General features: G+C 36.2%; 1 protein-coding gene and 1 long non-coding RNA gene across 2 annotated transcripts; one reads left to right on the forward strand and one right to left on the reverse strand.

Moving 5' to 3' along the window:
- Positions 1-113: 113 nt before the first annotated feature.
- Positions 114-8,067, reverse strand: g2e3 (G2/M-phase specific E3 ubiquitin protein ligase). Its single transcript, XM_059520478.1, has 14 exons — positions 7,711-8,067; positions 7,488-7,585; positions 6,924-7,025; positions 6,710-6,834; positions 6,387-6,549; positions 6,178-6,284; positions 5,650-5,766; positions 5,423-5,547; positions 5,225-5,333; positions 4,189-4,490; positions 3,870-4,051; positions 3,580-3,752; positions 1,181-1,392; positions 114-1,083 (listed from the first exon to the last, which is right to left on the reverse strand). The coding sequence occupies exons 1-14, from the start codon at positions 7,769-7,771 to the stop codon at positions 836-838; spliced, it is 2,124 nt and encodes a 707-aa protein (XP_059376461.1). The 5' UTR covers positions 7,772-8,067; the 3' UTR covers positions 114-835.
- An 806-nt stretch (positions 8,068-8,873) lies between these two features.
- Positions 8,874-16,009, forward strand: LOC132113247 (uncharacterized). The gene is made up of 3 exons (XR_009425125.1): positions 8,874-9,133; positions 15,659-15,717; positions 15,797-16,009. It is a non-coding gene; the product is annotated as an uncharacterized LOC132113247 (long non-coding RNA).
- The last annotated feature ends 1,977 nt before the right edge of the window (positions 16,010-17,986 follow it).

The raw sequence follows: 17,986 nt of genomic DNA on the forward strand, positions 1-17,986 counted from the left end.
GTATGACTATGAAAATGAATTGTAAAACTAATTCATTATGAAATTTCAATATATATATATATATATCATCCTCAGTTCTATCATTTAATAAATCAAGGGGAAAACACTGAGGGTAACAGAAAAGTAAAAAGTTTAATAAATAATGACAGATATGAAGGGCCAGGAAACCATCATACACTTTCAAGCTACTTCAGGAGAAATGAAACATTATACAAGAACAAAAGCATACTAGCTTGTGTATGATTATAACATGGGTCTCTGGCACAAAACAATAATTCAACTCAATAACTCCAGATTCATCTGCAGTGGCAGCAGTTAGCCAACGTGTGGCAAAAAAGGGGGCAATTGCACCATCTTGTGGCTACCAAAAAATTACAACCTGTTATTATGAACTGTTTTTCTATTATCAAAAAAAAAAAAAAAAAATTAACATCAAATTCCTATTACTGCTAAATACATATGCCGTTCAACAGAACACTACTCAATATAGTTTAAACTTTGGTTACGATACTAGCTATTACCTGTACACTTCTGAATGGTGCACCTACATTTACAGGAAAAACTTTTTTTTAAAACACAAAGAACAGTCTTACCACGTCTAAGATAGTGTTCTAACATGTATAGAGCACAAATCGCTTTGCAGCTTAAGTCCTAATAGTGCTGAGTGGCTCAAAGCAAAGCTGTTAAAATGTTTCTTTTCTATTGAGGGATTCCAATTTACTGATAAATAACTGAGGATTTAGCAACACCTGGGTTACTGATAAATAAAGTGAGGAGCAACCTATTTTCAAGTAATGCTAACATGAGTTTGGTTGAAAAATTATATATATATTTTTTAAATGTCCTGCATAACTGAGAACTGACACACTGTGTAATCCAAGTGTTTCTTGAAGAGCTCATATGATGGTAGCATTGGCAGAAAGAGATGACTGGCATCACAGTGGCTCTGAGGAAAAGCACACGAGGGGTCTGGTGAGCTGAAGAATGAAATCGATGGAGTGGGATGGAATCCAATGGATGGAGCCAGATCCGTAGCAGTGGTGAATGTTAGGAGGTCCTCAAGTGATGCTGCACACCGACCCTCTGAAGCACGAGGAAAGGGTTATTTTCTAACATATCTTAATTTTTGCACAATAATCTAAATTGTACTGAAAAAATATGAATTCTGTAGCGAACATACCTTCACACTCATGCAGATATTTTTTCCAAAAGTGTACTGTTGTGTTCTCTTTTTCTTGTTGCTCTTTTTCTTCTGAAAACCGGACGGTAAAAAGCTTCATGACAGATTCGGCTGTCAGCCTTTCCACGGGCCCACAGAAGACTGAATGGAAAGCCTCTGTACACATCTGAACCTGCTCAAACAGTCCTAGTGTCCTCAAACCCTCACGAAATCTGAGAAATCCAATATGAACTTGAATGAGCATTTACTTAGAGTGAGAAAACTTGAGAAAAACACATATATACAGTTGCAATCAAAATTATTCAACCCCCTTGACCTGCAAGACATTTTGCTGCGGAGAACAACATTTTATGAAATCAATTCAACAAAGGCATCAGTAAAGTATTAGAGAAAGTTTGTTAATACACTTTTGAGTGATTCTGAGAATGGAACATTGATGAATCATGATAAAATTCAAATGGGCTCTAAACATTCATGTTCAAAATTATTCTACCCCCTTTGTACAGAATCTTTTATTCTTTAAAATCACCAATAAATGCTGTCTGTAAGTGTTTAGAATCTTCTGTCACCTCTCTACTACAGTCTTGGCACATTCCTCGCCTGAAAAAAAGCTTCCAGATCACTGATAATCTTTGGTTTTCACATTGCCACTGCTTTCTTCAAATTCAACCAGATATTTGAAATGAGAATTAAGCCTGGAGACTGAACAGGTCACTCAAGTACATTCTGTGACTGATCCCTGAACCAAGCAGTAGTAGATTTGGATGTGTACTTTGGTATGACTGGCCTGCAGGAAAGTCCATTGATCATCAGCTTCAGTCTTTGCACCGAAGGCATCACAATTCTTGTCAAAATGGCCTGACACTTTAAAGAATCCATGATGTCCTTCATACAGTCATGATTTCCACTTCCTTCTACAGTAAAGAAACCCCATAACAAGACTGATCCACGTTTGACGATGGAGATGGTGTTCTTCTGCTTATGAGCTTTGCCTGTTTTGCAGCAGACATACCGCTGATCCATGGGTCCAAAAAGTCCAGTTTGGTCACATCACCCCATAAAACATTCTTCCAGATTTCCACAGGTCTACACAAATGAATATTTTCAAGCTCAAGTTGACCTTTTGTTCTTCTTGATCAAGAGTGGTATTTATCAAGATGTCTCAACATGAAGGCCGTCCTTGTCTAGCGTTCTTCTTACACATTGAATTGAAATGGTTTTCCTCCTTTCCTCCTCCTTTCATCCAGTCATCTTGCAAGTCTTTGGCTGTATATTGCACGTTTTTCTCAGTTGCTCTGATTAAACATTTTACGATATTGTGCTTTTTCTTTCACACCCTCAAAGGTTTTCTGGTAAAACACACTTTAAGCTAAGGAATAAGGCTGAGAGCTGTGTCTCTAGGAACTTTCAATGTCTTGGAAATCTTTATATAGCCTTAGCCTTTCTAAAGTAATACAATATTTATTCTCTTTAGCCTTTGTGAGATCTCTGTTGACATTTTTGCTACTCAACTTCAGCACATGCATGGGGTAACTGTATGTATGTGTAACAGCTCAAGCTATTTCTGTTTTTAATAGTTTCTAAAGGCTTAATTGTGCTTTAAGACTATTTTATTCCCCACCATGCAAATAAGTGATTTAAAAACAACAATGTTGAATAGGGGTTTAATAATTATGAAATAGCAGCATTATTAAAAAATCTTATAACTCAATAATTTTTAATAAATACTTTGATTCAGCTGCTTTAAAATTGCCAGTAAAGACATTTGTGACCCTGGAGCACAACACCAGTCATAAGTAGCACAGGTATATTTGTAGCAATAGCCAGCAATACATTGTTTGTATCAAAATGAGCGATATAATTTTTTATGCCAAAAATCACAAGGATATTAAGAAAAGATAATGTTCCATGTGGATATTCTGTAAATTTCATACCGTAAATATACAGAAACTTAATTGTCAGTTAGTAATATGCATGGCTAAGAACTTCATTTGGACAACTTTCAAGGCGATTTTCTTAATATATTTTTTTTTGTGCATCCTCTGATTCCAGATTTTTAAATAGTTGTATCTTGACCAAATACTGTCATATCTTATCTTAAAAAAACATACTTCAATGGAAAGCTTATTTTTTCATTCATATATAAATCAATCCATCATATTTTGGTTTTGTGGCCCAGGGTCACATTTATGGCAATTGTATTTCAGATAACCTTTCTATTCAATAAAGACCAAAAACATGGTTTCAGCTAAAGATTCAGCAGCACAACAGCTTTCTATTTTAATAACAGCAAGAAATGTTTCTTGAGCAGGCAATATTTTAGAATGATTTCTGATGGATCATGTGATATTGAAGTGCTATAATGCTTTGCCATCACAGGACTAAGTTTGGGTACCAACCTCTGCAGAGGCAGCTGTAGTCTGATGATCAGGTAGAAGTTTAGTACATCCTCCACCAGCATGTCCTTCTCTGAGAGTTCTCTGATCTTTCGCCAGCAACCTGCTGCTTCCAAATATTGAGATGCTGACTGCATTGCCATTCTCAGCTCCTTCATTGACTTTGCCTCTGAAATCTAAAAAGTGCATTTCTAGAGTTTAACAGGTGTACAACAACCATTTGTGTCACTGTAATCACGCACCTCAGTGCAACAGAAGGTTTAAAGGACAATGTCAGGAACAACAAAACTCGCCTGTCTGATTTTGTGTGCAAAAGCAGTGTCTCCAAGGTCTTGTAAAGTAGGCCTGTAGTTTGTGGGGTAGTTAAACAGACTATGGTACAATGCTGGAGAGAAAAAGCCCACAGGAGGACCTCCATGAACCAAAGAGAGGGCCAACAGACTGCCGACTTCAAAGTAGAGATCATCCCTCAGAGCTGTTCACACACAACAATTGTTCATTTTGAAGGCAGCAGTGAGAGGGGTTATTTGTATATAAGCCTGGAATGGTACATTTTAAAGAAAAGGACATCAAAACAAACATAAATTAAAGAGAGAAAAAAAAGTGTCCTACCTTTTGAGTTTAGAGCCAAGTTTTTAGATCCATCAGGACCCTCAAAGATTTCTGACATCTGCAGTTTCGAAACAAGACGTCTGAGGAAGCGACGCTGATTCCTAATGTTGTTGCTATGTTTGTCTTGGGAGAATTTCACAGAAAGTGTGCAGCAGGGATTAAAGTCACTTTGCCGCAGAACCCGCAGAGCTGCTTCCATCACCCCATCATCATCTTCCACTAGCACCTCTGTAGACTGCTGCTGTGATATCTGATGGGCCAGATCCATTAAGACCTCCGGAGAAGTGGCAGGCACACATTGCCTAGTAAACAAGGGGAGAGAGAGAGAGAGAGCTGCTACTGCTACAATTCTATATATATATATATATATATATATATATATATATATATATATATATATATATATATATATACACACATATATATATATTAGTGCTAGGCAACAATAAAATTTTTTACAATCGCAATTAATCGAATGATTGTCTGTGATTAATCACGATAAATCACATTATGCACAAAAAATTTATAATACATTCAAAAGTAATGTATTGTGCACTTTTTTATTTTAAAGTACTGCTATATGAACAAAAATGAAATAACATTTGGTTTGCAAACACTTTAAACACATAAGGTGCTTTTTTTTTACAGCAGTGTTCCTTTTACATAGTAGCAGTTAAAATATTTCATGTAAATCTCAACTTATAACATTAATGGAATCAAATTAAATATAATTTAATAATAAATATAATAAAAGATGTACAAGTTTGGGGGCGGGGCCAGTGCATTAACTGCCTAAAGAGAGAGAGAGAGAGAGAGAGAGAGAGAGATAGATAGATAGATATTACAGTAAAGGTGACCAAAATACAGAAAAAAAAACATGATCCAAGGTGGCACTGGAATAGATCCTGTTAGAGTGCTGCATTACCACAAAATTGATTCATGTTGGGTTCTATGGTACAATGGTCCAGAGAAATTGAGAGTAAATAATCTAGAAACATATCCTTCTAATGTCACATGCAATTTATTAGGAAAGTACCTTTTACTGATGAGTGAAGAGTGAAGGTCAGAGATGTTTTTAAACAGCCTCTTCCTCTCTTGCCTTATAGCCAGTGGGGATTCAACATGGTTTGGCAAAGGCACTGATTCTGGGGGAAGAAAAAAAAAAACATCTAAGAAACTTTGAATAATTTTACAAAACAAGCACACATATTAAACGATAGCTCATATAGCTCACTTTTTCCCTCAACAGCAGCTTTACAGTCAGCACAGATCCAGTCACTTTCGTAAAGCTTAAGGTTGGAACATTTACGATGAGTTCCCCTGGATCCACACAACTTGCAACGAACAATTTCAAAATACCTGCAGAGCAAATATAAACAGTAGTTAGAATCCTTTTCAAAAACAAACTGATTCCATTTCACGATTTCAGAATGGTGATAATAAATAAATTGCTCAGATTACCCAGACTGCGAGCTGTATTTACGACCTTTGTGACTGTGACACTTCACAGCATCACAGTGCTGGTACATTTGCAATAAATCTTCATATGCATTCTCCTCAAGTTCCCATGCTGCATCCCTGAAAAATATTCACAATATGGAGGCTTACAAAATATTAAAGGACTAGGTTTTCATAAAAATAACATTAGCTGACAATGTACTAAACCTGAGGTCAAAAAAGGAACTACATGAGTTTGAAGAAATGTAGCATCACATTACTACATTTTGGATGGCCTGAGGGCTAATCAATTTTCAGCAAAGTGTAATTTTTAGGTGAACCATTCCTTTAGTAATGGAAAATATTTACATTGTTTTGTCAAAGTGAGGTGTAACAAAATATATATTAAAAATAAATGTAAAAATACATAAATATATAAAATGTAAATAATTCCAGCAGGCTATGAAAGATACAAATCAAACACTACACAAATCAGAATATTTTACATTGAATCACTATAATCAATATCAGAAGGAAACACATTTGATTCACCGCTCTGGTATATATATTCCCATTCTGAGCATTTCTTGCTGAAACTGGTCCTTGTTATTGCACAATGTGCATTTGAAGAAAAACATGGCAGCGCTGTGTGCATAATGCTGAAAGAAAAGAGATGAGAACCAGGCTCAAATTTCAAATCCCATATCTTTGTATTTTATGTATATTTTTATATCATTAACCTGAATGTGTGGTACAATTACCTGTACACAGTTTCTGTGAAACCAGCTGCCATGACATGCAGGACACTTCAGGACATTATAGGAGAGGACGGATTCGATGGGCTCCAGACAGACGGAGCAAGAGAGTGGCAGACCGGGACTGGAGACGCAGGACTGACTAGGTGCATGCTTTTTACAGAAAGACCTGCAAATGATTCCATCATCAATAAATTGAAATGAAATGACCAGAAATGTACAGCAAATCACAATATCATTAAAATGTTGGGGTATATTTTAGATTTTACATTTCTATCTCATCTTTCATCGGGAATCATCACATTTTGCATATCACAAGAGACACTTACGGAAACAAGTCTGTGAACTGGAAAATAAACTCCTTCTCTAATCCACAAGGCATGTGGACCATTTGCCGACAACTTTTGATGGAGCACCCCACCGAAGCCCCAACCTTTTTGCACTTCATGCATCTCTGCAAGTCAAAAAGTAAAAGTTAGTCTTCAAAACATTTCTGTGGCGTTAAACAAAACATGCCAATGGCCAAAGGTGTACTTAACATACCAGCCTCGAAGATCTGCGGATCTCCTTTTTTATGTCCTCTACGAGAAAACCATGAACGTCTTCATCCTCCTCCCCTCTCTGACATATCCCACTGGACATCAGCTGTAAAATTTGATTGAAGCATAACTAACTTGTACATTTATGCTTGAGACTTTTACAATATTTGTACATAATCCAAAATAAAGCTGTTCCTTACATTTAAAAACTAAAAGATTCCATATTTAAAAACAACCTTGCATAAAGACAATATTCAAGGTGTGATATTCTGTCTTCCTAAGAGATTCATGACTGGCAATACATGTAGAAGTAACCAAATATATATGACATTCATACATCGTTTTGTGAAAAATAAATAATTTAGACATTATTTATGTCTCTGTTCTCATGCCTTCCAATCAATTTATGTTCTAGAACAGCTTAACATAATGATTTATCTATGGCATCATAAGATGCCTTATACTTTAGGGTAGGGTTTCACAACACTAATATTTTATGAGGAAAACTAGAAAGAGACTCTTAAATGAAATGTGTTGCACAAATACACATCATCGACGTCTTGCTCACCAAACAGAAATAGTGGACTGTCAGTTTGTGCTGCTGAAGGGTGATCTTCTCTCCATACTTCTCTGGAATGTTGTCACATCTCTTACAAAGACTGCAGACTAAATATTTGACGATATTGTGTTAAAAATGGAATACAGGTAACGTTAAATATCTGATTATTGGTATAACGTTAGTCGCAACAAAGAAATTCGTTGCTACAAAACCTGTAGGAAAAGCAACTTACTGAGGTCTTTGTCGTCGTGAATCTGTTTTATTTCGGCAGTCTCCTCTTTCATCGCTTTCATTATTGTGTATTATGCAGCCAGGATTGAGTAAGTTAAAATCGAAATTTTAAAATGGCGATTTAAAGAGCTCTGAATTAGCGGTCTGGCTTGACAAATTCAGTAACGTTAACTGCCATTAGACTCACTTTATCATGAGCTTTTTCTTGTCTTCTCACTCCATAAGGCAAAACACGTAGTCTTTGGTTGACCGGGTTTTTAATAAAATTATATTACAGTCTTTAGTGTAAGAGAGTAAACCGCATGATAAAATTCAAACTTCCCTCTGTCACGGAGAACACGCCTCTGCTTGAATTTGATTGGTGGAATTCAAACCAAAACAGATATTTTCCTGTGGGAGGGGCTCTGGCCAAAACATTGGGCTGCGCAATCGGTGCGGCGTCACGCACTACGCAACTTCCGTTTTTTGACATAATAAAAGCATGCAAATTTATATGACATTAAGATGTGAAGTTTGATTTTATGGAAATATGCTGTATGAGGTAGAGGTCCCACATTGACAGTAAGTAATACTTTTACATTGTGTCGTTATATCTGATATTTCATATAATTTGTTCAGGGCAACACAGTGCCCATAAAAAGTGTCTTTTTGCAGTTGCCATAACAGAATATTGTATGAGACTGTGCAACTACGTATTCATTTATAAATCAATTTTATTTATATCTCCATATTTTCTTAAAAAAAAAATCTATTTTGAAAATTGTAACATTTAAACCATTAATTTTACATACTTTGTTCTGCTATTGTAATTCCCTTGTAAATGCATTTATTCTGCCTCTACAAAACTGACCAGTGTTTGTAAAAGCAAATACAACATTTTGTGTTTAATATGCTGTTTATGCTGCAGCTTTTTTGCTGCCTTTCCAAATTAAAGTTGACTATATAGAACAATATGCATACAATGAAATGTTTTGGCTTTGCTGGTGTAACGTATTACATTTGACTTAGTGTACATTGACTTCTGTGCACTGATTAAATACTGAAGTATTAATATTTTGAAAAAACATGTACACAATATGCAATTCTGAAATGAGTATGTGAAAAGGCCACTGGGTTTATCTACTCAGATCCCTATACATTGCACAAAAGATAGTATGCTTTTTTTGCCATGTGATTTTATATTTTTATGTAACCACCACTTTTGACCTGATTGTGTAGTGGTTGCTAAATAGTCTTTTTTCTTTTCTTCTTTTTTTTCTTTCTTAAATTTCATTCTGCAACTTGTTGCCTTAGAGCAGCTTTGGAGATAAACTAACTGTTATAGTATCACCTCCTGTGCACTGTCTCTCTCCCCTGCCCAGAACAACAATCTAATCTTCACAAGATAGAGAAATTCTTACTTCAAGCTCTAATGCAATTGAGAGGTGAGAAAAGAACTGATGGTTTCACACAGCGCCTGCTTTCCTTGAAAGGGTTAAACCTAAGAGAATGTGCCTAGTTGATTCTTCATCAGTATCACTAACCAGTAGGTGGTAGCAGATCAAAACAGTTCAAAGTGCTGTTTGCTTGAAAACTGCCTCCCCTTCCAAATCTGACAGGGATCTTCAGGAGAACAACTTTGTTTGTACATTTGTATGCTATTATGACACATCCACGCCAGAGCAAAGCATTGTTGTTAGAAACACATTTTCAGTATTTTTTTTTTTTAATTAAGCTTTATACATCATCTGAAAGTTGAATAAATAAGCTACTCATTAATGCATGGTTTGTTAGTATAGGACAATATTTGGCCAAGATACAACTATTTTATATCTGAGAGTGAAATAAAATATATTGAGAAAATCACCTTTAAAGTTGTCCAGATGAAGACCTTAGCAATGCATATTACTAATCAAAAATTAAGTTTTGATACATTTATGGTAGGAAATGTACAAAATACCTTCATGGAACATGATCTTTACTTAATATCCTAATGATTTTTGCCATAAAAGAAAAATCAACAATTTTGACCCATACAATGTATTGTTGGCTATTGCTACAAAATATACCCGTGATACTTATGGCTGGTTTTGTGGTCCAGGGTCAGAGATATTAATTGTGCAAATTTTCCTAAACCTTTCCCACTTTCAGTAGAGTGTGCCAATAGGTAATATTTAGCATACTGATTTGTAACAATAAGCAATTATTTAAAGGGGTCATATGATGCTTTTTTAAAAATCATTATTTTGGGTATTTGGTGTAACAGAATATGTTGACATGCTTTAATGTTCCAAAAACACTTTTTTTTTTTGAAATACTGTACGTTATTGAAGGTTCTCAAACGCATCGTTTTCTACAAAGTCCCTCTTTCCGACAAGCACAGTCTGCTCTGATTGGCCAACTGACCCAGTGCACTGTGATTGGCCAAACATCGCAAGCACTTGTCGGAAATGTAATGCCCCTTTCCATAATCGCGAGCTTCATCTTTCAAAATAAATGTAAAGACAGTTAATAATGTCATTAGTTTTACCATCAGTTTAAGCCCAAAAGGAGAACAAAGTCACGTGACAGACAGTGATGAAGCTTGAAACACAGTACACAAGCTATGGACGGATAAGTCCACTGTGTGACCGTCTCTCTCTCTCTCTCTCTCTCTCACACACACACACACACACACACACACACACACACACACACACACACACACACACACACACACACACACACACACACACACACACAACATGCAAAACTCTGCATTGGAACAGTCAACAGCAAAAACTTAAACTAATAACAAAAGATACTTAAAGTAGCTGATTCAGAAGCGGCAGATTGTCATAGCAAAATCAGAATTACCTCCTCTCCTAGGTTCACGAAATGGTCGTCCATAAAATGCGTTGCTGTTCTTTTGTAAGTAATCTTAAAGATTCCTAAATGCATCTACTTTCAGAAGGCCAAATAAAGTGCTTTTGCTTTCGTCTAGATACACACAGAATCTCTCTGACATGGCTGCTTCAACAGTAGCTGCGGTTACTGAAACCACACCTTCTTTCTTTGCGTGAACATTTGGGCGGCATTATGCAAATATTTCCACATAGTGACATAGACATGTGGGGGGTGCTTGAATGAGCTGTTTTAGGGGGCGTGGCAGAGTTTTAACTTTGATAAAAAATATCTCTTTGGATTTGAGACTTTAGTTTTTGCAACTTTACAGATCTTTTTCATGCACCAAGGGCTTGCAACACTCCAAAAAGAAAGTAAAAATTGAAATCGCATCATATGACCCCTTTAATGAATTATAATGACATTTGCATTAATATATGTTAACCATCTTACATACCATTTTTTTTTTTTACTTTTTCAGACATGCTATAAAATATTGTGAAATATTAGTGATTTATAGTTACAGATATGTGGGATTTTGGTGAATTTTAAAATAGTTTCTGCTGTAAAGTGTTATGCCAGGATTTCGTCTTTTGTATTATAATGGGGAAAAAAAATGGAAGTCTACTATCTCAGTGGACTCTGTAATAAGAACTGATTAAACATCTGGTGCCCTGGAGGGAACACTGTTTTCAGAGATTTCTCTCTACCACTCCAGCAAGTGCGCACAGAATCCACATTCAGTCACTGGATGCATCGTAAACGAACCTGCACTGCCCTGGCTGGCAGTCACAACTTATTCATAGAATCACTGAAGTGGATTAAAACAAATAAGTGATGGGCTGCATGTCTGTTTCTCCTGCTTGAGCAGATCCAGGAGACCCAGATCAAGGTCTTGACTTGCTTATTGTTTGACAACAGTTGCGAGGGGGTCCTTAAATGCTCTTTTGACTTGAGATCTAAGATTACAGGCCGTGCTTTTCCTCCCTTCACTAAATTCCAGAGGGAGTCCAAACAACTCCCTCAATTTTCGAATGCAGCAATTCCTCCCCCAGTGTCCAATGCTTCTCAGAGTTTGCATTATGCAAGCTAATTTAGCCAATTATGCACAGGTGTGATGCTAATTCTCCTCTCACATACCGAGCTCCTGACAGTAAAAATAGTATAATTATACAGCTGTCCCCGTGTTTTTTTCCCCCCAGCCAATGCAACAGCCTCTGTCTCACAAAAACCAGCATTTCACTAAAGGCTATCTTGAAGAATCTGCCACGACTTTCTCTCCTTTCAACTCAACTGTTCATTGTTGTACTTTGTGAAGCAGGTGTGAGACTGTATCACACTCTGTATGAAATGTAACATTGGATATTATTGCACAGGCACCGACTAACTTGGAGCCTACAAATTGCTCCATTTGCCAATTGAGAAAAACATGTTTTCTTGTTTTTCACTGGTAGTTCCAATTATGTCTGGAATTCAGCTCACATTGTGTAAATGGCACATAGTTTTGTTATTATAAAAGGTTCACTGTGGTTCCATGAGGAACCTTTAACATCCACGGAACACACTTAAAAATAAAGGTTCCAAAAGGGTGTTTTTGCAGTGATGCCATAGAAGAACCCCTTTTGGTTCCCCAAAGAACCTTTCAGTGAACAATTCCTAAAAGAACCATTTTAAAGAACATTTAAAAAGTCTACAGAACCTTTTTTGACTATAAAGAAGATTTTCTGCATTTGAAAGTTTCCATGAATGTTCCAGGTTTTTCATAGAACCATTGATGCCAATAAAGAACCTTTATTTTTAAGAGTCAATGTGATTTATAAAGGAAAATTCTTCGTTAGATTAGTAAAATGGTTGTTTTAAGAACTGCTCACTAAGAGGTTTATTAGAGGATCTAGAATGGATCTTCAATGGCATCACTGCTAACAACCCCTTGGACCTTTATTTTTAAGCGCATAGGAACAGCAGTATGTGTAAATAGTAGTTCACAGACAGTTACAGAAAGAGTGGAAAGGCAGGCATTTATGAAACACTGTTTGATTGGAGCATATGAATGTTCTTCTTTCTGAGGAAGTCTAATGCATTCCTGATCCCACACTCCTACACAACTCTGAAAATAGTTTTTTTTTTTTTGATAGTGATAGAGCTTACACCAGGGATAGCAACCTTTTCATTATATTCTGTCACTTTTGATACGTTTAATCGACATGACCACCAACCCTGATGAAGAGCTCTTTTCTCCAGACAAAAACCCTGGGTATTATTATCAGGGTATGTAAGAGCTGCAAACCAGTCCTCCAAATTGCAGGCTGAGGAACACTGTCCCCTGAAAGAAGTCAAATTAAATGATCATGGTCCCTAGTTAGTTGCCCTTTCAATATATGAATTTCTGTAGGGAATTGGATTGACTCTGACCCCACTCTCGAGGCTTCCTGGTGCACATGTATAACAGCTTGTGATATCTCATCTCGTGTGGCTTGAGGAAATTGCTGTCTACACAGGCCAAATAATTCTGTCTCTTTGACCTGTGGTTCAGGGTAGTCTAATTATCAGCTTCAGCGCTGGGCTCACCGGGGTCCCGAGCCGCCTTAAAGGCCCTGGGCTGTCACCCTTTCCGTCTCCCCTCCCAAAATGAAAATTGAGTTGTCTGCAGAGTGATAAAATGTGTCTGCTAATCAGAAATGTGAAAAGATCCGGGGCGAGAGTGGCACTGAGGCATGAGAGAATTGCAGATTTCTTTCTTCCCGTCTGTCAGATTGTCTAAAGTTTTGCTAACATATGTAATCACTTGAAAACATTCTTTTGGAAATGTGCACCATTTCATATCATAGATGCTCATTAGTCTTGTTAGCATGACTCGAGCTGCTGGATTTATTTCATGGATTTATTGGGTTTGTTTGCTTGCAAGTTAAAACATTTACAGATTTATGACATTTATCCAATTTTGTATTTGTATTTCTCATTATTTGTGAATTAATCCATGTTAAAAGCTGTAATTAAATTAAGACAATAATTCACCCAGGATCAGAGGAAAACAAATGCATATATATATGTGTGTGTGAGAGAGAGATGGGATGGGATGGGGGTCTCTCGTTTTTCATCACCCTCAGGTCACAGGGTTTACTATTGGGTGGAGCCTTTTTCTCTCTAAGGCATGCTGGGGTATCAATATCCCAATGTTTCACCACGCAATCTTTTTTAAAAGCGCTCTGAAAACAAACAGAGGCTGGACCTCCATCACCAGGACTTCTGCACCACGACTATGGACACAGGTACACTTTTACCCAGCATTCCCTCACTTTATAGCTGCTACTATAACTAATCTAACTAATCTAAACACGCCTCTACTGCTGGGACGGCATGACTTACTTCTTTGTTTCTTTTTTAAAATATGGCTTGTGTCATTTGAATGTACAAAATTATTAATTCACGTTGTTGCATGCAAGAGCTGGATCTTTCTGTGAATGTTATTCTGTTGCCGTATCTGAAAAGGTTTTTTGAAACCTTTGAACCTAGCGCAGATGATTGGGATGTTTGCTTCCTTTCCCTTCTTTGCCAACTAACATAATTCAAGATCGACTTTTCCTGTTGCTCTTATGACTCAACAAACAAGAAAAATAACTTTTGAAATTGCGTCTCTTAGTTTCACATTGCATTGCTTTGGTGAAATCTAATTTGAGAGAAAATGGCAACCCAGCTGTTCTTTTGATAGAGAATCACCAAAACATGGGTTCTTTCAGTGCAACATGCATAGTCCATCCTCATCTACACATCAATGAGCTTTTCTCTTGTCTGCAAGGCTATAATTAAAGCTCTGTGCTGTGCTAGGGGTAATTTATCCTCCTTCTCTGGCTCTGTGCTGAAATCAGGTACCAGGGCATGATTGCAGTGGATGGGGCGTTGCGCTTTGCACAATGCGGCCGCTTTGTGTTCTTCGAGCTTGTGGGGCACATGTGGATGAGCTCCCATTAAATATACAAATTTATTATGCAAACAAAAGGGGTTAATTGTCCACATATTTGTATGCAGTGTGTAAATGAATTATACGGGGAAAACGTGTTTCATAGCAACGGTTTTTGGAAGGAAGGTCGGGTTGGTGTTTTTTGTTGCTGCTATGAAGGTTACGGTACGCTATGAGTCATCCGAGAGAGACATCGGACCAATGACCATTTCAAAATGGACATTTCACTGCTAAAAAAATGATTAATAATTAATGTTGAATTGTTATACTCAGTAGAAAAAGGATGCAGGCAGGATAGAAAAATAAGAAAAGAAAAATGATTGGTTTTTCATATGCAACAGCATCGCCATATAGAGGTTTCATCAGCTTATCAGAGAAAGTGAGATCATTCATCTCCTCCATAATTAATTGCTTTATCTAGTCAATTAGGTATGCATGTTAGCACCTGCATGTTCCCTAAAGACAAAAGAGAGAATTGTTTCCCGAAGGCAAGAGTAGCAAACTCATTTCAGCTTTAATTTGTAAGAATTTGAGCTTTAATATTTTGTCAAAATGTTTAAATGAAAAGACCAGACTAATTTCAACAGCTTGAAGTATTAGTTCTGTGGAATTGTTTTATTTGTATAAAAAAGCAAGGAAAAAAGATGATCCGATTATACAGAATTAAACAACATCCTGATCAGAAGTCCACTGTTAAAGTGTTGTTCATCCAACCAAATGAGCATCATAATTGCAAAAAAATATGACAACAGTTACACAACATCACAATGTTTTTATAATGGGCTCAACAGTATACTAATAAATTATTAATATACAATATTATATATATATATATATATATATATATATATATATATAATTTTTTTAAATCATAATTATATTAATAATAATAATAGGCCTTTAACTAGTTATTAGTTAATATACATTTGTTACATACTGTTGCCATTATAATTGCTGTTTTTTGACCAGTCCCTGTGCTTTGATTGTCTTCATCCCAAATAACATACATCCCTTCATGTTCTAGTTTCATGCTTCCCTATTGCTAAACATTAACTTTATGTCTGCATTGAACTTCTGACATTTGCTTGAATAACAGTTCAGGCAATGATCACTGAACTTTACCACACAGCGGCTAAGCACAGCAGTTGCAGGACATGGGTCAACCCATCATTAAAGGGATTAGACAATGTTAGTAAATACATATTTGAGAGTTCCTGTGGACTTCCTGTGATTAAGTGATTGACTATGTAGTGTCTCTCTCCAACAGGGAAGCAGGGATTTCGAGGATTTCAAGACCTGGATTAGCCGTAGCATGAGGGTGTCACATGAAGATTTATAGCAACTGTCAACCAGCCATCCCTCTCCTCACACTGTCCATCTCTGGGATACTGGTCCTCCTATAGCTACAGTGGCCCCAAAAGTATTTGCACACACTTCAAATAAATAATTTTTATTGCATCAGATACAAAATATCCCTAATTTTTTTCATTACCACCTGGTCCCAAGAGTTCATTTTAAACAATAAGACAAATTTTAAACTCCAACATGTGATGTTTTGCTTGAATTATCGTGGTTCTTCTTTAAAACAAGTGCCATTTGGTTATGTAATGCAATTATATTATTGTTTTTAAGCGTCTTTACTTGTTTGAGACAGATCCTTTTTTCCATATATTATAGACCTTCATTGTTTTTATAGTTCTATGCATATAACATGCTTAAGCCTAAGCTAAACAAGCTATGCCCCTGCTCTTATTATGAACACAGTAGAACAAATTAGTTATAAACATATACATAATATAGATTTAATGTTTAAATATCTAATGCAGTGGGTGCTGTTTTTATTAACCCTTGACAGAGAAGCAGTATGTGTATTTGTTTGTTGTCTGCTTCAAGAACATTGGTGTGACGGGTTGAAATGCAGTCCAGAAACATGTTGCCTAGAAACTAATAGAGTGAATAACCCAATATGTATGTGTTTGTCCTAGTATAGGTAACCATTGGCAACAGCAAAATCTCTCGTCTTTCGTGTTAACCTGCTCATATTTATTTTTTAACAAGTCTGAGAATTTCAATGTCATAGAACGACTAGACATTTCATGCATGAAATATGAAATGCACAAATGATTTTGGAACACGTTTAATTTTATCCCAGAGCATTTAATAGGTTTTCTTGAATTTAACTGTTTATGAAGCCTATATGAACAGATTTCTCTTTGCTTTTTTTCTTGTATTTATTTAATTATTTTATCTATTTATCATGATACAAATGAATGCGCTCATATTTTTTTCCTCTCCCAGTTGTACAAACATGGTTTGCAAAGATTCAGTCAAACCCAGTCCTTGCATGTCTGAAGGGAGCTACATTTCTGTCCTGTGCTTGCATACTCATAAATGCTCCATAAATATGGCCCAACATGGTTATGCATTATATATGGGGACTCGTCTTAAGACCATTCCCTCTGCCCATGCACAGCTGGGGAGTGATGGGGGCGCACGCTGCTGGGGGAGGTGGAGGTCAGTTTAAGTTCGCTCCACTAGTCTGCAAGAAGGATAATCTGGCTTTTGAAATAAGACCATATGCTTACAGTATTAGTATCTTAATTTGTAAGCCTACTATCATCTTAGATGCACCACAAACCGTAGAAATATTTTTTTCTTGTTTTGGTATTATTACATGGTCTTTTGATCGTGTTGACATACATTCTCTGAAAAAAAAAACAGTACCTGTCACAGTGCCTATTTTGTCAATCAATACTCTTATATTACGAGTGAATGCGTTTTAATCTCAATCCACATCATTTGTGTTGACCGCTGCTACATAAGGTTGATTTATTACAAGAAAAGTGCATGGGGCCAATTTTTGAAGGATTAAAAAGCAGAAATACGAAGATTATAATTTTATAAAAGCACTAACATTCATTCTTTTGTTATTATTTAACCTGTAAATTTACATATAAAGGGCAGTCTGTGGGGTCCCTTGATTTGAGTCCATGTTAAAATTGCCATAATTACATTGCTTTTTAGTAAGAAAAGCATTTTCTTTAAAAAAAAATTTTTTTAAGTTGTAAGAAATATGGTGATCAGAAATGCAAATATTTAATATAGAGCGAAACTGCATAATTTCAACAAATGCATCTGCAAAATAATGTGAGTATTGGGGGATGATTGGCACAACCGAAGTTTGAAACGATATTTTAAAAGTTAAAGAAAATAATTACAGAAACATGATAAAAGTGCTCCGTTCAAGTTAATCCAAAGGTTATAATAGTTGTAATAATATAGGGACCTAAGAACCTCACCTAACACACCAAAATGATCAGAAACAAGAGTGTGAAAAAAAACTAGTTAGTAAGCAACTAAAACATTTTTTCCACACTAAAGTCATATTACTTCCATCTTATGGTTGTACTAACGAAGCAGTGAGCAGTTTGTTCATTTTAGTCAGTTCGCAAACTGG

Source organism: Carassius carassius, chromosome 32 (genome assembly GCF_963082965.1).
Source record: "Carassius carassius chromosome 32, fCarCar2.1, whole genome shotgun sequence".
NCBI classification, from domain to species: Eukaryota; Metazoa; Chordata; class Actinopteri; order Cypriniformes; family Cyprinidae; genus Carassius; species Carassius carassius.